The 25,770-nt window shown below is 43.7% G+C and overlaps 1 protein-coding gene across 6 annotated transcripts in view; it reads right to left on the bottom strand.

The window, feature by feature from the left end:
- The window catches only part of LOC138758497 (intercellular adhesion molecule 5-like), a 72,309-nt gene that overhangs the window by 29,251 nt on the left and 17,288 nt on the right, over positions 1-25,770 (bottom strand). For 5 of the 6 annotated variants that reach the window (XM_069927475.1, XM_069927476.1, XM_069927472.1 and 2 more), the window contains exons 3-6: positions 19,089-19,403; positions 14,138-14,434; positions 8,167-8,439; positions 1,921-2,226 (exon numbers count right to left, since the gene is read on the bottom strand). In XM_069927475.1, coding sequence (XP_069783576.1) covers positions 1,921-2,226; positions 8,167-8,439; positions 14,138-14,434; positions 19,089-19,403 — 1,191 coding nt within the window. Of the gene's footprint in view, positions 1-1,336; positions 1,454-1,920; positions 2,227-8,166; positions 8,440-14,137; positions 14,435-19,088; positions 19,404-25,770 lie in introns of all 6 variants that reach the window. The other variant, XR_011354302.1, reaches the window with a different exon arrangement.

Consider the following 25,770-nt stretch of genomic DNA (forward strand, 5'->3'; position numbering starts at 1 on the left):
TCTCCACCCAACTCTGCATCCTGTCTATATCCTGACTATTCTATGTTCATCTTAAAGTTTGACTACACTACACCATTTAACACCATCATCCCCTCAAAACAGATCAGCAAACTCCAAGACCTGGGACATGTCACCCTGCTGTGTAATTGGATCATGGATTAGACCACAATCAGTGAGGATTGGTAAGAATTTCTACAATCTCCCATCAGTACTGGAGCAGCACAGAACTCCGTTCTTAGCTCCCTGCTCTACTCACCTTATACCTACGAATGTATGTCAATAACATCATCTACAAATTCACTGAAAATTCCACAATAGTGGGTTGTTTAAAAAGGGGCGATATAGGAGAGAGATTGAAAATTTGGCTGAGTGGTGCATTCAATGTCACCAAAACCAAGGAGCTGATTATTAGCTTCAAAAAGGTATATGATGGGAACATAAGAACATAGGAAGTAGGAACAGGAGTAGGCCAAAAATGGCCCATCGAGCCTGCTCCGCCATTCAATACGATCATGGTTGATCTAATTTATGACCTAACTCCACCTACCTGCCTTCTCCCCATATCCCCTAATTCCTCTATCATGTAAAAATTTATCTAACCGAATTTTAAATATGTTTAATGAGGCAGCCTCAACCACTTCCCTGGATAGAGAATTCCAAACATTCACTACTCTCTGGGAAAAACTATTTTTCCTCATCTCTGTCCTGAATCTACTCCCCCGAATCTTGAGAATGTGTCCTCTCGTTTTAGTTTCCCCGGCCAGCTCAAAAAACCTTTCTACATCTCTCCTATCCATACCCTTCATAATCCTATATGTTTCTATAAGATCTCCTCTCATTCTTCTGAACTCGAGCGAATACAATCCTAAGGAATAAAAAAATGATCCAGCGATCATCGGGGGACCAGAGGTAGAGAGGGTGAACAAATTTACGTTCCTGGGAGTAATTATCTCAGAGGATCTTTCCTGCACCCAACACACTAAGGGCATCGTGAAGGAAGCACACCAGCACCTCGACTTCCTCAGAAGTTTCCAAAGGTTTGGTTCGATACCGGAAACCCTGGCAGATTTCTACAGATGTGTGATGGAATGTGTGTTGACCGGCTGCATTATGAACTGGTATGGGGGACACCAATACCCCTGAGCGTAAAGGCCTGCAAAAGATAGTGGACACAGCCAAGGGCATCATTGGAAAAACCCTCTCCACTATTGAGAACATTTACAGGGAACGCTGCCATTGGAGAGCAGCAGCAATGATCAAAGATCCACATCACCCATCACATACTCTGTTCTCGCTGCTTCCATCAGGAAAGAGGTATAGGTGCCACAAGACTTACACCACCAGGTTCAGGAAAAGCTGCTCCCCCTCCACCATCAGACTCCTCAATCAGGGACTCATTTAAGGTCACTGCTGCTCTGACATCCTGTGATCTTGTCCATTTATTCCATTTCCACTGAGCAGGAGATTTAAACAATGGAGGAGAGTAAAACAAGGATAAAAACCAAATAGGAGAAATACACAAAACAACACAGCCCTCTTCTATGGTGAAAAGAAATGATGCCTCTTTCTGTTAGGGAGTCCCTAATCAGAGTGACCCACAGTCACCAGGAGTGGGTGTTGCCATGGGAGCCATCCATTAACTAAAGGACTCATGAGATTGCCTTGTGACTTGAAGTCACCAGCTTGTGTAAATACTATAAATAGTTTACGCCATTTTGTGTAAATGGTCTATGTCCTGAGAATCGTAGTAAAGAGCACGGTGTTTTGGGAGACCTCTGTGTCTGTTGTTTCATTACTCTGGGTAACCAAGAGTGGGAATTTGGTTCCTCATTTAACATTTCTGGCCACGGTTACAACTCTTTCCCCAAAAAGCAAAGGATTTATTTTCTGATATTAATTGGGAACAAGATAACAACTGACCTTTTGACTTGGTTTCAATCACCTTGATTTCCACCTCCTTCTCGGCAATTCCATGTTTATTCATGGCTTTACATTTGTAGATTCCCTCGTGCTCTGATGTTGCCTGGGATACATGGAGAACTTCTGGAGAATTGGTCTCCAACTTGCTTTCCTGATTTCCTGATTTCCTAATGTACCAGTCCATTGTGACCTGGGGGTTTCCATTGGAACTGCAGCTCACTGTAAACTCATCACCTTTGATGATGTTTACCGGAGACTTCGACTGGGTTTTATTATTTACCATTATGACTGTGTTTCGTGGTTTATCTGGAAAATAGTGAACACACATAGAATCAAGCAGCCCTCCCACGCCATTCTAAATTGTGTTCTGATCATTTGGATTCCAAAATGCGACCATGCTTTAAACCTGGAATGAAAACTAAAAATACCAACATATTAGGCCATATCTGTGGAGGGAGAAACAGAGAAAGCAATTCAGGTTGATAACCTTTCAGCAACTTTGAACCATTAAATTGTCAGTAGGTAGTTCAGAACCACTGTATTATCTGCAATTGCAGTAGTGAGTATTTTGAATATAGCCTTGATAAAGGGTCCTGCCCCGAAATGTTAATCAACCATTTCTACCTGAACCGTCCACTGAGCCTCTCCAGCCTTTGCGGAAGAATATTTTGTCCTCCTTCTTCAAACAACATGGCTTCTCCCTCTACCACCATCAACTTGGCACTCACCCACATATCCTCCATTATCCGCACATCTGGCTCCCTCTGCCCCCACAAACAACAAGAATAGGATTTGCCTTGTCCTCGCCTACCACTTCACCAGCTCCTGTGTCCAACATATCCTCCTCCACCATTTCCGCTACCTATTACATGATCACACCAACAGACACACATTCCTTTCTCCTCCCCTCTCTGCCTTCCGCAGGAACCAGTCCCTCCGCAGCTCCCTCGTTCACTCCACCCTCTTCACCAATCATCCCCTTGGCAACTATCTCTGTGACTGCAGGAAGTGCTCCACTTGCATTTACACTTCCTCCCTCACCACCATTCAGGACTGTAAATAGTCCTACCAAGTGAAGCAACACTTCAGTTGTGAATCTGCAAACATCACCTACTGCATCCAGTGCTAATGTTGTGGTCTCCTCTACATCGGAGAGACTGGGCGCAGATTTGGAGACCGCTTTCTTGAGCTCCTCGGCTCTGTCCATCACAATAGCATGGATCTCCTAGTAGCTGCCCATTTCAATTCCCCATCCATGCATTGCCAGACTGAGACCACTGGAAAATTGGAGGAATACCACCTCATCTTCTTTCTGGACACCCTCCAACCAGATGGCATTAACCCTTTGGACTCTGGCCATTTTTAACCCTTCATAATATCTACTCCAGACTGGGTTCACAGTACAAACATCTGTACAAACCAGCTGGTGGTTGGGTATAAAACCAGTCACAGAAAAATGGGACATGAAGTACATGCGTGGGACATGGAGTACCTGCGTGGGACATGGAGTACATGTGTGGGACATGGAATACCTGCGTGGGACACGGAGCACATGTGCCTGCTAGTAGTCCCAGGAAACCAGGACATAGAGATCCAAGGGTTGAAGAACTTCAACATTTTCCAACTTGGCATCAACAACATGATGTATGATTCCCTTTGCATTTATTTTTCTTCTTTGGGCCCATCAAATTTATGAGCATCACCTCCAATCTAACTCTAACTGCCAATCTTCCATTCCTCACTCCTCGATAACCTATGCCATGCCACTCTTATTTTAACCCAAAGAGTACCTTCCACTTTACCCACTTGTAGCAATAATGGCAGATCCCAAGTCAACTCTCACCAGCATCCAATCCATGTCCCAAATTCCCCTGCAATCCACCACCCTCTCAACCTGCCCTTTCTTCCACATTTTGCCCACTCTAACTGGCCTTGGACCAAGCACAATAAGGGACATTGGGCACTGAATTTTTAAGCAATAGAAACCCACCCAAACACATCATTGGGCACAACGACCTGCAATCTAATAACTCTGGGTACCAATGATTTCTAGCCATGTAAGAATTGTAAGAAAAGTGATGTCAGAAGAAACGGAAAAAAAATACTCTTGAAGTGAGTTTAGTGACACTGTGATTGTAGTAAAAACACACAGACATGTTGGAGAAACTCAACCAGTCTCGCAGCAACAATAGGAGGTAAAGATATATTACCGATGTTTCGGGCCTGAGCCCTTCTTCAAGTTAAGAGCAAAAGGCAGGTGGGTAGCTCAATAAAAACTGGGAGTGAAAGGGGAAAAATCCAGACATGGTACTCCATGTCCCACGCGGGTACTCCATGTCCCACGCATGTACTTCATGTCCCATTTTTCTGTGACTGGTTTTATACCCAGCCACCAGCTGGTTTGTACAGATGTTTGTACTGTGAACCCAGTCTGGAGTAGATATTATGAAGGGTTAAAAATGGCCAGAGTCCAAAGGGTTAAATTGTGTCGCAGTAGAGAAACACTATTAAACACCAAAGTAAAGGTAAAGGTTCCACTATTGTCATGTAACACTACATTTAGAATGTAACATACATGAAATTCTTTAACGTTGTATACTGTAAGGAGTAAAGTTGCCACTTTGTCCAGCGCCCCTCACAGAAATGAGGTCCCAGCAAGGAACAAACTCGTGGCCCCTGGTTTACAAGACCAGTGTTCTAACCACTGAGTTAACAGAGCCTCAACATTGTCTGCAGTCACTGGGATTGTTGCAACACCCAAATGTGCTGGAGAAACTCTGCAGGTCACGCACCGTCCACAGGACGTAAAGGGTCATCAATGTTTGGGCCTGAGCTGTTCGTCAAGATATAAGTGAAAAGCAGGCAGGTCCATACCTCATGCACTGCCAAACCATGGCAACTCGCAAATTGGAGAAACAACACCTAATATTCTGCCTGGGCACTCACCAACCAGATGGCACTACCATCAACCTCCAGTTTCTATTAAACTCCTCCCCCCAGAGTCTCTCTCTTTTCCTATCCCTTCTTTCCTCCATCTCTCCACCCTCTTCCCTTTTTTCCTCCATCTCCCCATCCCCTTCCCTTCTTTCTTCATTCAGAGAGCTACCCCCTCCCACATCACTTCTCAGGGTTATTTTTCTCTTCTATCCTCCCACCCTAATACACACCTATGACTCTCAGTGTTCACTCACCCCACCTCCTTCTTCCTCCCTCCACCTTTTTTTAATGCAGGCCACTGTCTTCTTCTTGCTCATACCTTGATGAAGGTCTCAGGCCCAAAATACGGGTTACTTCCTATTGATGGTCCCCGATCTGCTGAGTTTCTCCAGCACTTGGTGTATTCCAACCCAATTAAATCCCAACTTTCAAAGAGCAATGTGACAGGTGAATTTGAAGAACATGAATTTTTCCCAGCAAACCCTAAAAGCTCAATGGGTACTCATCTAGCAATTGGTGTAAGGAATCAAAACATTCAGTGCTGAGAATTTAATATAGTAGATAGTCTTCAGTTTAAGGATGTTGGTGACCATAGAACATTACTGCACAGTACAGACCCTTCGGCCCCTGATCTTGTGCCAACCCATATATTCCTAAAACAAAAATTGCTAAACCCCTCCCTCCGGTAACCCTCTATTTTTCTTCCATCCACGTGCCTGAGAAATGCTTCAGCCTCCACCACCATCCCCGGAAAAGCATTCCAGGCATCCACAACTCTCTGTGTGAAAAAAAAACCCTGATGTCTCCACGAAACTTCCCTCCCTTTACTTTGTACAGATGTTCTCTGGTGTTTGCTGTTCCTGTCTGGGAAAAAACGTACTGGCTGTCCACCCTATCATTATCTGTAGACCTCTATTAAGTCTCCTCTTGTCCTTCTTTTCTCCAAAGGGAAAAGACCCTGCTCTGCTAACCTTGCCTCATCAGACTTATTTTCCAATCCAGGCAGCATCCTTGTAAATCTTCTCCGCACCCTCTCCAAAGCTTCCACATCCTTCCTATAATGAGGTGACAAGAACTGAACACAACACTCTAAGTGTGGTCTCATCAGAGAATTATAGCTTAACCCTGATAAATGCGCATGATGCATTCTGGAAGTAATAATGACACGAGGCCAAACACAATGAATGGGAGAGTTCTAGTATCGAGGGACCTTAGTGTATGTCAAAAGATCCTTGAAGCTGGCAGCATTGGTAGATAATGTGGTTAAAAATGCATATGGGATACTGGTCTTCATTAATTAGGACATTAAACACAAGAGCACTGAGGTTTTGATTCAACTTTATAAAGCATGGATCATACGTCAACTGACAAGTCATTCAGGTCACCGATTATTTGTACAGTGGGTTCCTACAGTTTACTCGGGATATGATAGCCCTGGAGAGGGTGTAGAGGAGATTCACCAGGATCTTTCTTAGCAAAATGGTTGTGGGGGGGGGGGGGGGGGGGGAAGGGAGAGGAGAGAAGGGAAGAAGGAGCAATGGGATATGCACAGGTCAACAGGTAAGAAGTCATATGGGAGGGAGGGCAGAAGAGAATAAAGCTGGGAAGTGATGGGGAGGGGAATGACAAGAGGGAAGGGATTGGGGAACCAGAGGACAGGTGTAATCCTGATGCAGTTTTTCAAAATAAACTAAATTTTGAAAACTCTTATATTTGGGTTAGGCTTGAAATGGTTGATAGATATGAAGACACCTGTTTTCAGTTTACAGAGAGAAGATTTTCAATAGTGATTACAGAAGTAGGCCTATTGATTTCCTTCCTATAATTTGGAGACCAGAACTCCACACAAGTGGTCCATCAAGTCTGCTCCACCATTCCATCCTCCCACAACCTAACTCCCTAGTTTTCTCCCCACAACCCTTGATCCCCTGATTAATCAAATACTTGCCAATCTCTGCCTTAAGTACACCCAACGGCCTCGCTTCCACAGCCGCCTGTGCAACAAGTTCCATTGACTCACGACCCGCTGACTAAAGAAATTTTCCTGCATCTATTTTAAATTGATGCCCTTTTATCCTGCAGTTATGCTCTCTTGTCCAAGAATCCCCTACCATGGGGAAATATCCTCTCTACATCTACTCTGTCCAGGCCTTTCAGCATTCAAAAATACTTCTATGAGTTCCCCTTCATCCTTCTGTACTCAAACGAGTACAGCCCAAGAGCTGACGAATGTTCCCCATATGCAAACCCTTTCATTCCTGGTCTCATTATAGGAAATCTCTGAATTTCCTCCAATGCCAGCACGTCTTTTCTCAAATGATGTGCTGGCATTACATTGATCATTGTTGGATGACCATTATATTGACACCAGTCATCCACAGCTGACTTCAAAGGGACAGATGACAAGGTGGTAAATATGTGGACAATACAAAAATAGGGGGAGTTCTGGATAGTGAGGAGGGTTTTCATGGACTACGGACTGTTTGCAAAGAGGTAGCAGATTGAGTTTAATGTAGATAAGTGTGAGGTGCTTCATTTTGGGAAGAATAACCAAAATAGGACATATGCAGTGAAGGGGAGGGCATTGAGGAATGCAGAGGAACAGAGGGATCTTGGAATATAGGTTCAGTGTTCCTTGAAGGTGGATATCCCGATTGGTGGTGAAGAAGGCTTTTGGTATGCTGGCCTTTATAAATTATAGCATAGAATATAGGAGCTGGGAGGTGATGTTGAGACTCTTTAAGGCTTTGGTGAGGCCACATTTGGAGTATTGTGTGGAGTTCTGGTCTCCAAATTATAGGAACGATATCAATAAGGTAGAGAGGGTGCAAAGAAGGTTTACAAAAATGTTGCCTGGATTGCAGTATCTTGAATACGTAGTATGATTGAGTAGACTGGGACTTTATTCATTGGAGCGTAGAAGGTTGAGAGGGGATTTGATAGAAGATTTTAAAATTATGAAGGGAATAGATGTGAATAGGCTATTTCCCCTGAGGGAAGGGGAGATTGGAACAAGGGGTCATAAATTAAGGGTTAGGGGGCAAAACTTTAAGATGCTTCTTCACTCAGAGAGTGGTGGCAAGGTCAATTCTGTCATTTAAGAGGAGGTTAGATGAGTACATGGATATGAGGGGGTTGGAGGGTTATGGACAAGGGAGTGTGTAGGTGGAACTAGAGGAGTTTCTCGATATTGGTGCAGACTAGAAGGGCCGATATAGCCTGTTCCCGTACTGTAAGTTGTTGTATGGTTATATACAGCTGTAAAATAATCATTAAAAACTCTCAACTTTGACACCACTATGTACTTACACTGGACGTTGAAAGTGGAATTCTGTTTAATAGCACGGATGAACTGATGTTGAAATTCCAGCTCAGCCTCACAGATGTATAGTTGCCGATTCATCTCTGCCTGTGGAATCACCATGTAGCTGATCATGGACTCAGCCCTGGCTGACACTAATACTTCACTTCCCACCTTCAGTTTGAGCTGAAAATCCCCTGTGGCATTGGACAGGCTGCATGTAATATTCACTGGAAGGTCCTCATAACTGGTCGGTGTCTGGATTTCGAGGTCAGGCAAAACTGTAACAGCAGGAAAAAAATAGAATGAGTTTGACTTACCAGCATGACACAAAGCAGAGGAGGAAATCAGTACCAGCAGTGAATGGCGATCAGGCAAACATTGCAGTGGTTCTCAATCTTTCTCAATCTACCTGGCTCCGGCCTTGCATGTCATGGTTCACTAGTGGCAGTGAATGAGCAATATTTTCAAGGCAAAGCCATGGCCCACTAGTTGAGAGCTGCTGCTCTAATGGCTATTTTGGATCAGGGATGTTTGGGTGTGGTCCAGGCTTTGGTGACCTGGATGAGCAGTATAAGATTTTTTTCTCTGTCCTACCATTATAGTTAAAAGGAGTCATCATAAAAATTATAGAAACTGGGGCAGTGATGTTCTCCACCTGCAGGATGCGGGAGATTGTAGTCATTTCCAATCTGCCTGAATTGCTAGTGGACCACTGAGAGCAGTTGGAGCTGTGAATGGACTCACTGTGAACAGGTGGCTACCATTAGGCAACTAGGCAGCCACCTAGGGTGCAGACCTCAGAGAGGCGTTGTTGAAGAGAGCAAATTGTACCTTGCAGTTCAGATAGGCCGAGGGGAGCATTTGGAGTCAGTGTTGGGAGCTCCAATATTCGCCTGTAGGTTGATTGCGAGGGGAGGGTTTGGAGGTCCCAACGCCCGACTCCGAATGCTCCCCTCGGCCTACACCAGAGCTCCCGATGTCTGAGTCCCAATTCCAAACCCTCCCATGTGACCTTGGTCTACTGAACATGCACACCAGGTAGGGTTTGGAGTTGGCATTGGGAACTCCGGTGTGCGCCACCTGTAGGCCAACTGCTGAGGGGAGTCTTACGTAAACCTAAATGTCTGGATGAGTGAGATATTTATATTTATTGATCCAATAATTCTAACACTGAGTAACTTATTGACACTTCATCAAGAAAAGTCATTCGGCCCCTTTTTAGAGGGTCATAATTCATGAGAAGAGGAACCAAATAGATTTGAGACCAAGATGGTGCAGGGTAACTTGCTAAGGAGAGCTAAGGACAGGTATTCTGCAATTATTCTAATTGCAGAATAACCATCAATATTTATAGATGAGAAATAAAAATATATAAATTCTTAAAAGAAATCAACTCAGCAAAGACTCTCTTTTGCTACTTTTGACATTGACAATTATTAATTTAATATAAAGTTTCACAAAACATGAGAACTTCAAAAGGAAAACTAACAGAAAAGCTTTCTTGAATTTCCATGTGTGAAGCCATACTGAATTTTATAGTTACATTTTGCTCTTGGAGGGTTCTCTATCAATGTATTGCAAGTTCTCACGCATGTTGTTGTGCAATATGGAGATACTATACTTCCAGGCAGTTCAAATTCCACATTATCTGTAAGGAATTTGTACGTGTCTCCCCACGTCTGTGTGAAACAAGCCGGGGGTTGCAGGTGTATATTGGGTAGCATAGGATTGTGGGTGGAAAGGGCCTGCTACTGTGCAGTATGTCTAAAATTTTATAAAAATAGCATTTTTAAAAAGTTTCTGTCAAGCTAAGGAGAATATTTTGATTGGGGGAGACTTCAATTGTGTGTTAGCGTCATTATTGGAAATTGTATAAAGATGAATATTTTTCCGCAAATTCAATATTTGTTTCAATCGATTCCTTGTTCTCTTCCGAAATAATTTTTTCAAGATTTAAATAAAGTGGTTCGAGAATTTTTATGGAAAGAAAAATTAGCAAGAGCAGCGAATGCATAAATTGACCTGGAAGTAGGCTTTGGGAGGTTTGCAATTACCTAATTTTAAATATTATTATGAAGCAGCTCAATTAAGATTTATTAATCATATGTTATTTCGAACCCTCCTCGTTGCGCTAGGGTGGAATTGGCTGCGATATTGGAACCTTGTCCACATCAGTTTGTATTTAAATGGAATACTGTCTTACTACAGAAATGTAACGTAACAATTTTGAAACATTTATTAGAAATTTGGACTAAAAGGAATTTATTAATAGGATCAAAAGGTAGTTTATCAGTTCAAAACCCAATATATCAAAATAAATTGATTCCTTTTTCATTGAATAATAGAGTTTTGGAAGATTGGTGGATTAAAGGAATAAAAAGATTGCAGGATTGTGTTGAAGGAGGTAAATTTTTATCATTTAATCAGCTTGAAGAGAAATTTGGGATTTTAGTGAATTCTCTGTTTATTATCAAGTTAGGGCATTAATGGAAGATAATTTTGGAAGAGAAATGAAAATTTCTAAGTTGACTAAATTTGAATTTATGGTTTCATATATTTCAGATAAAGGTTTTATATCAGAAATGTATGCAGTATTACAAGATACAATGGTTAAAAAAATTTAGATACATCTAGGATTAAATGGGAGCATGATTTAAGTTGTGAGATTAGTCAGGTGGATTGGGAAAATATGTGTTATGATGAGTGGACTAAATTAATTAACGTAAGATATAGTATGGTTAATGATAATGTTTTGCATCAGTTATATTTAACCCCTGAAAAATTGAAAAAATATGGATTTAGTAACTCAGATTTTTGTTTAGTCCGTGAAGCCAAGCCAAAGAAGAAGATGTGTTGGAACATTTATACATTCTGTTTGGTTTTGTGATAAAGTTCATCCTTTCTGGTTTAAAATTGGGAATTTCCTTCAAAATTTGTTTAAAATTCAATTTCCTTCAGATCTAAAAAATTTTTTTGTGACGTTATTTTACTCCGTTAGTGGACTTGGGGTTGGATAAGTTTCAGACAGCGTTTATTCATCCAACATTGACATTGCTCCTAAATGTATCGCTATGTCTTGGAAAGATGAAGCGGAGTTAAATGTAGTTCGATGGCATCATGAGTTTAAGTTGTGTATCTATATGGAGAAAATAACATATAATTTACATTATAATTGATTTTTTGTGGACACCATATATGAAGAATATGAATTTAGTAATATTGTAAATTACTGAATGTTTTTGTTTATTTTTAATGCTTCTCTTTAGGGATCTGTTGTGGGAGGGGGAGGGGATGGGTTTGTTTTACTGTTTTATTATTAGACTACTTATTCTGTAAAGGTCTGTTTATTTTTATTGAAAACATACTAAATAAAGTTTTAAAAAAAGTTTCTCATGGGCTGGCTCAGTATTCAAAGCCTTAAAGTAAAAGATGTCCATTCAGAGAAAAGAAAGGAAAAATGTATTTACTCAGAGGATGTATCTTCAGAAATCTGTACCCAACAGGGATGCTGACACAGCTGCCAAGAATAATTAATTTTGGGGTATCATGGAAATCAAGGGATTGAAGGTTGTTTCTGTGGCTCGGATGGAGAAGATCACCCAGCATATCGTTCAGTGCTGGAGTAGGCATGCTAGTCTATTTCTCATGTTAACATTTCATAAAAACATAAGTAGTAGGAGCAGGAGTCGGCCATTCGGCCCGTCGAGCCTGCTCCACCATTCAATGAGATCATGGCTGATCTGACGATCGGCTCATCCACACCCACCTGCCTTTTCCCCATATCCCTCAATTCACCTACCATGTAAAAATCTATCCAACTTTGTCTTAAATATATTTCCCACCCTCTGGGAAAAGCAGTTCCTCCTCATCTCCATCCCCGAATCTACTACCTTGGATCTTGAGCCTCTGACCCCTAGTTCTAGTCTCCCCCACCAATGGAAACAACATCTATCTATCCCTTTCATAATTTTATGCGTTTCTATAAGATCCGCTCTTGTTCTTCTAAATTCTGGTAAGTAACAATTCCAGACGACTCAGTCTCCACTTGTAGACCAACCCCTTCATCCCTGGAATCAACCTGGTGATTTCAGGTCAACTACTGTTGCACAGAAGGATCCAAATTACAGTGAGGGTGAAGCATGGGGGATTGGAGGCAAGAAAGTTTACATTTGTAATATGATAGAGGGTCTAAATGACAGATGTAGCATTGTTGGCTGTTAAAATAGAGTAGTGAAGACTTGTTAATCACAGTCAATTGGGTGTAGGCACATGTTTCCCATTCACATTTCCATCAACTCAGCATTGATGTCTTATGACCCATTGTCATATGATGCCCTTGCTCCCACCAATCAACTGATTGCAGTCTGAAATAACCTCATTGGCTGCTTCATCCCTTTGATCAACTGTGCCACAAATGGTTCAAGCAACCCTGAAGGAAGTGACAAATGTGAACTTCAGTGGACAACAAAGATTTTGCTTCCTGAACACTTGGATGTATTTTATGTACTTTGGGCTGCTGATCACGAAAATCACCTTAAAATCTTCCTATCCCATACCTTTTTCTTTTTAGATATAACCTATTTTTGTGGCGTCCTGTCTATTAGTATATTGCCCCAAAAAGCAAGCTGTTTTGGTCAGTCCAATTCATTTTCTGCATTCGAACTTGGACATCTTCCCTGTTGATCTTGGTGTAGTCAATGACGTGTTAAATGGTGAGCTCTCCACTGGCCACCGTGACAAAGGTGCACCAAAGAAAAGGTACAAGGACTGCCTATGAAATCTCTTGGTGCCTGCCACATTAACCACCGCCAGTGGGCTGATATCACCTCAAACCGTGCATCTTGGCGCCTCACAGTTTGACGGGCAGCAACCTCCTTTGAAGAAGACCGCAGAGCCCACCTCACTGACAAAAGGCAAAGGAGGAAAAACCCAACACCCAACCCCAACCAACCAATATTCCCCTGCAACCGCTGCAACCATGTCTGCCTGTCCCGCATCAGACTTGTCAGCCACAAACGAGCCTGCAGCTGACGTGGACATTTACCCCCTCCATAAATCTTCGTCCGCGAAGCCAAGCCAAAGAAGAAAAGAAAAGTCAATGACGAACACAGTGAAAGGTTTCACCAGGACATTGTGACCGTGAAAAAGCAGTATCAGGGCGAGTGGACTCCATCGATGTTGGCCAACTATTGTTGGACACTGACATGAGAGGCATCAGATGCTGAGTACAAACGAAAATCAGTGGCAAAACATTTTTAGGTCAGTGAACTAACGCATTTATATGCGATTAAACATGGTAAATTTAATAAAATGTAAAGTTTCTCCAACTTCCTAAGTGATACAGAAAATTTGAAAAACATCTTGAAGTTGTCTATCAAAATGCCCAATTTTAATTCAGGAAGCAAACCTTTTGGGGGAAAAAAATTGTCCAGTGCTATCAGGACCTTTAAAAATTCCAATATCGTTTATTTACCTTACACCTCAGTGGAAATATTGGAATACCTTGAACTGATGGGTAATTCTAAAAATCTTTTGGACAATTCAGTTCAGTCAAATTAGTCTCCTATGGCATCCAAGATGCTGTTTCCTGCCCAGTGGTAGGCTCTAACCTATTTGGAAATGTCTTCCATACTTCACCATGTTAAGACTCATCTCATTCTCAGCTTCTCAGATGGACAGAAGTTTGGGGCCTCACGTTAACGCAATGAGAAAAAGGAGCATGACTTAGTCACATTAACATGTGAGGTCCCAAACACTGAGCATGCTCCATGATTTTATAACATCATCATGGTCTGTATCAATACTACCTTGCTGTGTGTCCTCATGGCCCTCGGTTACCATTTTCTCATCGAAAACTATCAGTTTCAAATTGCAAATGTATCCATCGACTGAGCACATGTTTTGTGACACTGGGAACTTCATCAGTTAGATGAATGCTGACAAAAGGCCTTATCAGAATGCACTCAATCTACTCACTGTACACCTCAATGGAAATGTTGTCCTTCTTCTGTGGAACTGATGGATAGCCTTCAAAATATGCGATGCAAACAACTTCATTTGGACCAATCTGTTGTGGTGTCCATGCAATTGTTTCCCTGACAAGAGAGGGATCATCTGGTCTATGTTTCGATGGTTTCTGATCTTTACCATTCAAAATCCATTTTATTCCAATCTTCTCAGCTGGATGGACATTTAGGACTTCACACGTTAATGTTACCTCCTGATTTACTTCAATGGGGTTTTTGTTCAGGATCCTAGGAGAGTCTGGAAAAGCTGTAAGACACACAAGAAATTAGTCACATATTGATTTGCTACAGGGTATTTCAGGTACTGGTAAACAAAGCAGAAAACAGGTCAGGATTCATCCTGTGAGTCTATTCCCTCAAGTCAACTTTATTTATTGGTCACACGGAAGGCTGAGAAAGCATTTCTACATGACCACAGAGCCTATTTACATAAATAAGTTAGGAAAGCAGTTAACACATTAAAATATTAAGGTACTAAGATGTAAACACTGAAAGTCCATGGTACACTATCCACATTGTATTGGGAGTTCAGGAGTCTGATGGCTTGGGGTGGGGTGGGGGGGGGGGAAAGCTTCTCCCCCTCTGGACGTAAGGGCCCGAGTGCTGAGAGGAGGCAGAAAGGAGAACAGTTTACAGGCGGGATATGTGGAGTCTTTCACAATGTTTATTGCTTTCTGCCTGCATCAAGTGTTATAGATGTCCTTCATGCTAGGAAGAGGTTGGTTCTCCAATGGTCTTTTCCAGTGACTTCACTATCCTTTGCAGGGTCTTGCGGTCTGAGGAGATACAGCTTCCAAAGCAGGTGGTGACACAGTTGCACAGGATGCTCTCGATACATCCTCTGTAGAACGTAATGAGGACGGAGGGAGGGAGATGGACTTTCCTCAGCCTTTGCAGGAAGTAGAGGCGCTGCTGGGCTTTCTTGGTTATGGAGATGGTGTAGAGGGACCAGGTAAAAACAATCATGTGAAAAATCACATTCTTTAGGGTTGAGAAGATGCTTTTCCCAATTTTCCAGTTTCTACCTCTGTCTGGTGCACTCATGAATTAACTTAGAATGTTCATAACTTGCACCAGGCTCAAACATTCCATTTGTGACTAGGATTTCAGGTTCAATGTTGAAATGTGAAAAATTTATCAGGTTATCTTGTTGTATCAGGATCTAGGTTGACCACCACCACTACAAATTACAAAGGTGAGGAGGTGCAGATGGATGAGTGTCAAATCAGATATCCCTTCTCAGTTGGGAAGCATCTGGCTGACACCTGCCTAGAGCAACTTCTGTCCAAAGTAAACCATGAATAAAAGCTGCCAATGCACAGGTAGGTTTTTGGGCTTAAGCATTCAAAGATAGGGAAAGCAATTTCAAAGTTCAGATTTATTGTCAGAGTACATACACGGTCAGAACAGAGGAGGGTCAAATACTGAGGAGGAATCGAAAGAGCCTGGTGAAAATGCAAGTGATGCTGCAAGAACAGTCAAATGCAGAAGATCCAGCCTGCACAGCAACAGAGGAAACACCACCAGTTCTAGACAGCAGTGGAGCAGTGGAACTGACCCACAATGCACCCAACAGGCTGAATTGCTAAAAGAAAAAAGAACTGCCCACTTAAAAAGATCATGTGGTTGATGTTTGAAATGCAATGTTACTAAACTGAGCATTTTAAGGAAAGGGGATGTTGGTGATCCTCCTGGTCACTAGAGGGCGTCAGAGAAATGCTCCACCTCGATTAGATGCAAAATGGATGGCCCACGAGGTTGAGAGTTGTTTTATTTGAAGATTTTATTTTTCTATTTTTCCAAAATCACACAGTGTATCACATCTGAAAAGAAATCTTTTAAACGTATTTACACTTTCTTTTAGTATACTTCATTTCTCAGACATAAAGTCTAGGTCAGCGTACTTGCAATTTCTTTCCCTCCCCTGAACTTTAAAGCAATTAAAATAACAAGCAGAAAAAAAGGTAAAAAGTAAAAGAAAACTTCAGCGACCTGCCAGTCTTTCTAATTAACTTCCACTCCTTGTGGTGCTTCACGGCTGTCGTCTTTATGTATTTTGTTTGCTTTTTCAAACTGTGGGCAGTTGTAATAGTTGTGCACCAAAGTGCTCTCAATAAAGTTGCCATATTTTGGCAAAGGTGTCGTATTTATTTCTTGAATTATGTGTTATTTTCTCCATAGGCACACAAATGTGTATCCATTGAGTGATGAGCAGAGAGGGAATCAGACTGTGCATTTTTTGCTACTGTCAGGGCAATAGCTACAGGTCGTGAGTTGTTAATAAAATATAATTAATACAAAGAACCCAAGTTTCTTTACTATTCAAATTAAAAGAAACATTGCATTCGACCCTGAGATTCTTTTTCTTATGGGGCTGGCAGAATTTCAACTTATTGGTAGCGCAAACTAACTGTATTCAAGTTACATGTACAAAAGAGAGAAATATAAGCAAGAAGAAATGGCAAACTGACTGTGAAATACAGAAAACAAATATTCAATAATAAATAATGTGCAAAATAAGAGTCCTTAAATGAGTCCCTGATTGTGTTTGTTCAGGAGTTTGAGGGCAGCAGCTGAACCTGGCAGTGCGAGTCTTGTGGTAACAGCGAGCACGGAGCGTGCGCTGGGTGGTGTGAATCCTTGATGATTGCTGCTGCTCTCCGATGCCAGCGTTCCAGCACTCCATCTCTATTTCCACATACGGCTGTTCACCATAATTGTTGTTGTTTCATATTCCAATAAAACATATATTTTCAGTTACAATGACATGGTTAGCGCAACGGTTATCACAATGCTGTTACAGCGCCAGCGATCGGGAAGGGGGTTCTAATCCGCCACTGTCTGTGTGAAGTTTGTACGTTCTCCCCATGTTTGTGTGGATTTTCACATATTATGCACAATGAGCCCCCAGATACACTGTCCGATGGCCCTCAACCACATGTCCCAACTGCAGAGCTTGCACAATGAGCTGGACCACCCAGGAGTCATGAGACTTTCCACTTCATAAGGACCTAAAATTTCCCATTCTCGGTAGAAGAAGCAAGGACAGTAAACAAGGGCTGTCCCATCTGTGCGGAATGCAAACCAGATAAAGCCACACTGATAAAAGCTACTAGACCTTTCAAGCACCTCAGCCCCAACTTTAAAGGCCCACTCCCTTCCTACGACAGGAACGTCTATTTCCTTAATACCATAGACGAATACTCCCGCTTCCTTTTTCCAATCCCATGCCCCGATGTATCGACAGCCACGGTAATAAAGTGCCTGCAATCCATTTTCAGCATGTGTGGGTAGCCCAGCTATATACACACAGACAGGGATGCTGCCTTTATGAGTGCTGAAGTCCAGCAGTACCTACGGGATAGAGGCATTGCCACCAGCTGCACCACAAGCTACAATCCCAGGGGTAATGGGGAAGTAGAAAGGGAAAATGCCACTATCTGGAAAACCATCCCTTTTACCTTAAAGGCAAAAGACCTACCCTTGGCAAGATGTGTTACCGGAGGCTTTACATTCTATACGCTCGCTGTTGTGTAACACGATACCACATGACCGTATGTTTTCCTTTTCAAGGAAAGCCGCGACAGCACGGTGCTGCCTCGATGGTTGATGACACCAGGACCAGAGCTCCTCCAGAAGCTCTGCAGGCCTCACAAAATGGACCCGTTGGTGGAGCCAGTGGAGTTGAGACACACAAACCCCCACTACGCATTTGTCGCATTCATGGACGGACGGGAAGACTCGGTGGCCACCAGGGACCTCACACCGGCCGGAATTGTAGACGATGTGGGAGAGTCGTAGACCCCTATGGATCAGCACGAAGGGATCATGGACGACGCAGGAGAGTTGCAGACCCCTACAGATCAGCACGAAGGACGACAGACACCAGGACAGCTGACCATCACATCACCCCAAAGGGTCCCGCCGAACAATACACCCCAACAACCAGTACTCGTACAGGAAGCCCTACACCCCCTCAACATATTCCCACCCTGCAACCGACTAGAAAATCTGCACCTTCACAGCATACAAATGTCATGACCCTCTGCCCTCAATACCTTCCACTCCCCCTGCCATAGTACCCTGAAGATCCAGGAGAAAAAAGAAAGCCCGTCAGATACTTGACATGAATTTACGGGGGGGGGGGGGGGGTCAAAATCCTTTGGGGGGGTCACCTGACGACCTTGTATATAAAGCCAACCGGAGCTAGGCTCCTCCATTCTGACCTAGGCTTGCACAGAGGCAAGACCTAGCTATATATATTAGTCTATTAAAACTAGCGTTTAACTTGCACTCTGTCTTGTGTGATTGATGTTAGTCTCACACACACAGCATCCTGGAGAACCTCCTCTGCACCCTTTCTCCCTGGACTGAGGCAACCAGAATATTTTGAACTCAAGTCAAAACCAACCCCAAGCTGACAGCAAACTTATTATTTTGCAGGCCCTCTGGCTGTTAAAAATGTGCAAACAATTTACTCTCATTGAAGAATTGAGAACACCGAACAATTTTGGACTGTTCAAGGTTTCTAATCAACAGACTTTATAGAATAAATAGGAGTAAAGAAAAAATATTTAAAATTTAAAAAATTTTAGAGATACAGCACAGTAACAGGCCCTTTCAGTCCGTGAGCCTGTCCTGCCCAATTACACCCAATTAACCTACACTCCTGATACGTTTTGAACGGTGGGAGGAAGCCCAATCAGACACGAGAATGTCCAAACTCCTTGCAGACAGTGCAAGATTCGACCCACAGTCCTGGTTTCTGGTGCTCTAGCAGCATTTGCACTAACCGCTACGTTAACAGTGGCGCCCAACCTGTAACGCGACTTCTCAGTCTTTACTTTCAGCAAATATTTTCTCAAAAAGAGGAGGTACGTTATTATACAAGTGGAACTCACCGTATATTTCCAGATTCACAGAGTAGTTTGTGATTTGTTTTGTGGTATTAGAACCCAAGATCACCTCTGCTAAACAGGTATATTGCTGCCCATCATCCAATATCTTTGCAGTGATATTGAGGACATTCCTCAATCGATCATCTTCATCTGGGAAACCCTCCTCCTTTGTGAAATTATGCTGTACAACTTCACTCCCTTTCAGCCAAGTCAGCTTGAGCTTGTTCTTTGGATAAACCTTTGGACCGATGCATTCCAGCTGATATTGTCTGTTAATTTCCAGTGCTTCAGGAACTGAACTAATATTTAAGTCTCGATCTGTTAATGGAAAAATCACATTTGACACAATCATTGGAGCAGTCCATACCCAAGCACAGTGTCTCAACCACAAATTTGTCTGTGGATATTTACATCCTAGTGTAGTGTCTACTACGGCAGTGCTACCAAATAAAGAGATGTCCACACAAGGTGAGTGTAAACCAAAACTGGCTTGAATTCCCCATGTCCCCATGTCAGCCCACCCACTTCTGGTTACCTCCGACTTCCGGGAGTGACGTCATCGTGTCGCTCTCCGGCTGGCTGGCTGCTACGCGGAAGTGGAGGGCTCCTTAGCCTGCACGTGGCGCTAAGCGCGGGCTCCTTCTCGGGAGTGACTGGGGCCCATGCCATCTTGGACCGGCTGCGTGTTGCGATTCAGCCCGTTTATTCACGCGGTCGCTCGTCCTGCTACACCAGTACATTTCTAGTTTGAAGAATCTCTACTAAAAGCAAGGAAGTTCACGAATTGAGCTTGGTGTTTAATATGATCTTTCCCCAGAGGCTGATGGAGAAGCTGCCCTCGCTGTGTCTAAAGATCCCTCTCGGTAATTGGATCCTAGATTTCCTAATGGAAAGACCACAGTCTGTTCGGGTCGGTAGCAGAATGTTGAGAACCATCTGCGTACTGGGCGCAGCTCAGGCCTGTGTTCAGCCCACTCCTGTCCATGCTACTGATCCACAACTGCATTACCAGATCCAGGTCCAACAGTGTCACCAAGTTTGCAGATGACACAACAGTCGTCGGTCTCATCAACAACAACGATAAGTCGCACCACAGAGAAGAGGTGGAAAATCTCGTGAAATGGTGCGAGGCTGACAACCTGAGTCTCAACATGGTTAAGTTGAAGGAGATGATCATGGACTTCAGGAGGTGCCTACACATCAACAACTCTGTAGTAAAGAGAGTGGAGAGCACCAAGTTTCTTGGAGTTCACTTAACTAGTGACCTATCGTGGACACTCAACATCTTCTTACTTGTCAGGAAGACGCAACAGGGACTCCACTTCCTGAGAAGACTTAATTGGGCAAGGCGACCGGCCACCATTATTTCAACCTTCTATAGGAGATCTATCAAGAGTGAGCTGGAGGTTGCATCAGAGAAATGGATCAGAGGTCAACCTATAGGACCATAAGAATGGCAGAAAGGATCATTGGAGTCTCCCCCCCCCCAACTCCCTCCCCAGTTGACCTGATCTACCAGATCACTGACGGAAGAAGGTGCACAAAATTATTGAGAACCCCTTCCACCTTGCACACAGTGTCTCTCAGCTGATCCTTTCAGCCAAAGAGATACAGGAGGATCAGATCAGCGCCATGAAGCTGAGGAACAGCTTCTTCCCATGGGCAGTGAGAACACTGAATGACCAAAGGAGCTGCTCGCACTGACCATCTGAGACTCTCATTTGTACAAAACAATATTTATTCTTATGGATATAATACTTGTCCTGCATAAATATTATTTGTCTGTATGTGTGTTATGTCTGGTTGTGTGTCTGCGTGTTTTTGCACTGAGGACTGGAGAAGGCTGTTTCATCAGGTTGTTCTTGAACAATCAGATAACAATTAACTTGAAGTAAAAACACAATGCTGGAGAAACTCAGCAGGTCAAATAGTGTACTTTATGTAGCAAAGATAAAGATATATAACCAACATTTCGGGCCTGAGCCTTTGGAACTATCAAACATTGCAGCACAGAAACAGGCCCCTTCGGCCCTTCTAGTCTGTGCCAAACTATTTTACTGCCTAGTCCCACTGACTTGCACCCAGTCCATAGCCCACTCTACCCCTCTCATCCAGGTACCTGTCCAAATTTTTCTTAAATGTTAAGCCCACATTCATCACTTCAGCTGGCAGTGTGTTCCACAACCCCACCACTCTCTGTGTGATGAAGATCCCCCTATACTTTTTCCCTTTCACCTTTAACAAAGGTACTCTGGTTTGCATTTCACCTACTCCCAGTGGAAAAAGCTTACCTATATTTACTCCGTCTATCCCCCACATAATTTTAAATAAATCTATCAAATCTCCCCTCATTCTTCTACACTTCAGGGAATAAAGTCATAACCTGTTTAACCTTTGTAACTCAGTTCCTGAAGTCTGGGCAATATCCTAGTAAGTCTTCCTTGCACTCATTCCATCTTATCTTTCTTTCCTGTAGTTAGGTGACCAAAACTACACACAATACTCCAAATTTGGCCTCAACATTGTTTTATACAACTTTACCATAACATCCCAGTTCCTACACTCAGTGCTTTGATTTATGAAGGTCAATGTGCCAAAAGCTCTCTTTACAAACCTATCTACATGTGATGCCATTTTCAGGAATTACACATCTGTAATTCCCTCTGTTCTACCGCACACCTCAGTGCCCGACCATTTACCGTGTACGTCCTTTCTTGGTTTGTCCTTCCAAAATGCAACACCTCATGCTTGTCTGCATTAAATTCCATCTGCCATTTTTCAGCCCATTTTTCCAGCTGGTCCAGATCCCTCTGCAAGCTTTGAAAACCTTCCTCGCCGTGCACAACACCTCCGATCTTTGTGTCATCAGCAAAATTTACCACATTATCCAGAGAACAAACAACAGTGGTCCCAGCTCCAATCCCTTTTTTTGAATATTTTATTTAAAAATTTTCCATATCAAAATTTATATAATTACACAAGTTCCAAAATAAAAGCAAATTAAAATTACATACTTGATGGTATTCACCCCCTACCCCAAAAAACCCTCCCCTCCCACCCACCCCCAGAACAATTAATATATAAGATATAGTATAGCTATATAAATATAGAAAAAAAGACATTTTTTAGGATTGCACAGATATGTTGTCTAACACATATATAAGAACTCTTCATTAGAATTCAGAGAATCTCTCAGGTCTAGAGACATAGAGAAGACATTATTACAAATTAAATCCTAATATTTGGGCCTGCAGGTGCCAAATTTGCAAAAGCATAGTTATTTCTCAAGCTATGTACAATTTATTTCCAAAAAAATATAACTTTGAATCTCTGCATGCCATTTTGTCATAGTCAAAGATATATCAGATATGCAAGTGACTGCTATGCATTTCCTCGCCACCATTAACGCTAATTTAACAACTTCCAGTTGGTATGTTGATAGTTTTAATTTAGGGCTTGTTCCTTCAAAGTTTCCTAATAAATATAAATCCGGACTTTTCGGGAAACAATTCCTGTAATTTGTTCCAAAAAAATTCGTAGATCTGTTCAAAAGGGCCTTACATTGGACAAGATCAAGTTGAATGCAAGAAAGTTCCTATACCTTCACTACATCTAAAGCATTGATCTGATAAATCTGCTTTCAATCTTTTCAATTTCTGTGGTGTAAGATATAACTGATGAAAGAAATTGTATTGAACTAATCTATCTTCCACATCAATAGTATTGGTCATACAATCCATACATAAATCTGCCCATATTTGCTCAACTACAATATTCTGTTTCCCACCTCTCTGGAGGTGCCCAGCACCAATCCCTGAGGCACACTAGTCACAGGCTTCCAGTCTGAGAAGCAATCATCTACCACCACTCTCTGGCCTCTCCAGCCATTGGCAAGTCCAGTTTACTACTTCACCATGCCTACCTGTGCGTCTGAACCTTCCTGACTAACCTTCCACATGGGACCTTGGCTATCCAAATAATTTTATCAGATCTTTTAGAATAACTTCCAATAATTTACCTACTACTGATGTCAGGCTCACGCACCGGCCTATAATTACCATAGTTACTTTTGCAGCCTTTTTTAAACAACAGAACAGCATGAGCTACTCCGGCACCGCACCCATTGCCAAGGACAATTTAAATATTTCTGTCAGAGCCCCTGTCATTTCCACAATAGCCTCCCTCAAAGTCCGAAGGAATATCCTGTCAACCCCTGGGGATTTATCCGCCCTTGTTTGTTTTAAGACAGCAAGCACCTCCTCTTGACCTCACTGCTTGTTTTCCTTACTTTCCTTGACTCTGTGCCAGTTTCCCAAGCGAATACTGATGCAAAAATACATTTAAGATCTTCCCCCATCACTTTTGGCTCCACACATAGCCGACGACTCTGATCTTTGAGGGGACCCATTTTGTCCCTTACTGTAGAGCTCGTCGAAAGAACCAAAGACTTGTTGATCCAAACCAAGGCTTTTATTAGCAAAAGACAGGAGCTCTTCACAGGTGGCCGACCAGTCCGGAATGATCCGACCTAGCTAGGGACACACCCCTTTAAGGCCCAAACAATAGGTGTGGCTTAGCTCTCAGCCAATCGCTGTAAGCACAGTCTAGATACAGTAACTATATACACTATGTACATTGGTGATAGATCTGTACTATCACATTCACCCCTTCTTGGAGAATTGACCCTGGGAAAAGAAAAAAAAAACAAAAACGAGGGAGAGAATGAAAAGGAAGGGGTAGGTCAAGGACTGTAGCGGTCAGGGGGTCTGACCATCCGGCGTGACCGCCGTGGTGCCGGGATTGGGGTCGCTGGAGTGGTGTCGCCAGCGGGCTCATCGGGTGCGACTGCTCCGTCGCTCAATTCCCCAGTCGTTTTGTCGGCAGGGTGGCCCGAGTCATTGGGGTGCTGTTGGTCCTTCTGTTGCGGCACGGGGCCTGGAGCATAAGGAGTTGGGGGGTTTGCTGGGTCTACCGCGTCCTGAGCTAGGTCCTGCACCGAAACAGTGTCCTCCCGCCCGTCTGGGAACTCCACGTATGCGTAATGTGGGTTCGCGTGGAGTAGAGTCACTCGGTCGACCAAGGGGTCATTCTTTGAGTGCCGGACGTGGCGTCGCAAAAGGACGGGGCCAGGGACGGTGAGCCATGCCGGTACAGTGGTTCCCGATTCGGATTTCCTCGGGAAAAGGAACATCCTTTCGTGGGGGGTGGCATTTGTTGCAGTACATAGGAGGGAGCGGATGGAGTGTAAGGCACTAGTGAGAACCTCCTGCCAGTGAGAGGTGGGGAGACCTTTAGACCGGAGAGCCAGTGTAACCGCTCTCCATATGGTGGCATTCTCCCTCTCGACCTGGCCATTACCGCGTGGGTTATAGCTCGTGGTCCTGCTTGAAGCAATACCACACTCCAGAAGGTACTGTTGCAGCTCTGCACTCATGAATGAGGACCCCCTATCACTGTGGATGGAATTGGGGTACCCGAAGATGGTGAAAATACTGTGAAGGGCCTGTATCACTGAGGTGGCAGTGGTGTCTGGGCAGGCCACAGCGAATGGGAAGCGGGAGTATTCGTCGATGGCCGTAAGGATGTAGGTATTACGGTTGGTCGACGGTAGGGGTCCCTTAAAGTCTACGCTAAGACGCTCGAAGGGGCGGGTGGCTTTGATGACGTGGGAGTTATCTGGACGGAAGAAGTGGGGCTTGCATTCGGCGCACACCGAACAGGCTCGGGTCATGGAGCGGATCTCCTCAACTGTGTAGGGTAAGTTGCGCGCCTTGACAAAGTGAGCAAACCTAGTGACCCCTGGATGACAGAGCGCCTCATGGAGTTTCCGTAGTCTGTCCATCTGTATGCTGGCGCACGTCCCCCTGGAGAGCGCGTCAGGCGGGTCGTTGAGCTTACCAGGCCGGTACAGGATGTCATAGTTAAAGGTGGAGAGTTCGATTCTCCATCTGGCGATTTTGTCGTTTTTTATCTTACCACGCTGGGTGTTGCTGAACATGAAGGAGACCGCGCGTTGATCAGTCAACAGTGTAAAGCGCCTCCCAGTGAGGTAATGTCTCCAACGACGTACCGCTTCAACTATGGCCTGGGCCTCCTTCTCGATCGAGGAGTGTCTACTCTCCGGACCCTGGAGGGTTCTGGAGAAGAAGGCTACAGGCCGACTGGCCTGGTTCAAGGTGGCTGCCAGGGCGAAGTCGGATGCATCGCTCTCGACTTGAAACGGGACAGACTCATCGATTGCGTGCAGCGTCGCAGCAGCGATGTCAGATTTGATTCGATTGAAAGCCGCTGTGGCTTCGGTCGAGAGGGGAAAAGAGGTGGTCTTGATAAGAGGACGTGCCTTGTCGGCGTAGTTTGGAACCCATTGGGCGTAATACGAGAAAAGGCCCAGGCAGCGTTTGAGAGCTTTCTGGGTATGTGGGGGGGGGGGTAAGTCCATTAAGGGACGCATGCGGTCAGGATCTGGCATGACTATCCCGTTTTCCACCACACAACCTAGAATAGCGAGTCGTGTGGTCCGGAAAACACACTTGTCCAAATTGTAAGTCAGGTTTAGCTGACGGGCAGTTTGAAGAAATTTGTCTAGGTTGGCGTCATGGTCCTGCATGTCGTGGCCGCAGATGGTGATATTGTCCAGATACGGGAAGGTAGCGGTTAGCCCGTTCTGGTCCACCATCCTGTCCAT

The sequence above is a fragment of the Narcine bancroftii genome, chromosome 3, assembly GCF_036971445.1.
Source record: "Narcine bancroftii isolate sNarBan1 chromosome 3, sNarBan1.hap1, whole genome shotgun sequence".
NCBI classification, from domain to species: Eukaryota; Metazoa; Chordata; class Chondrichthyes; order Torpediniformes; family Narcinidae; genus Narcine; species Narcine bancroftii.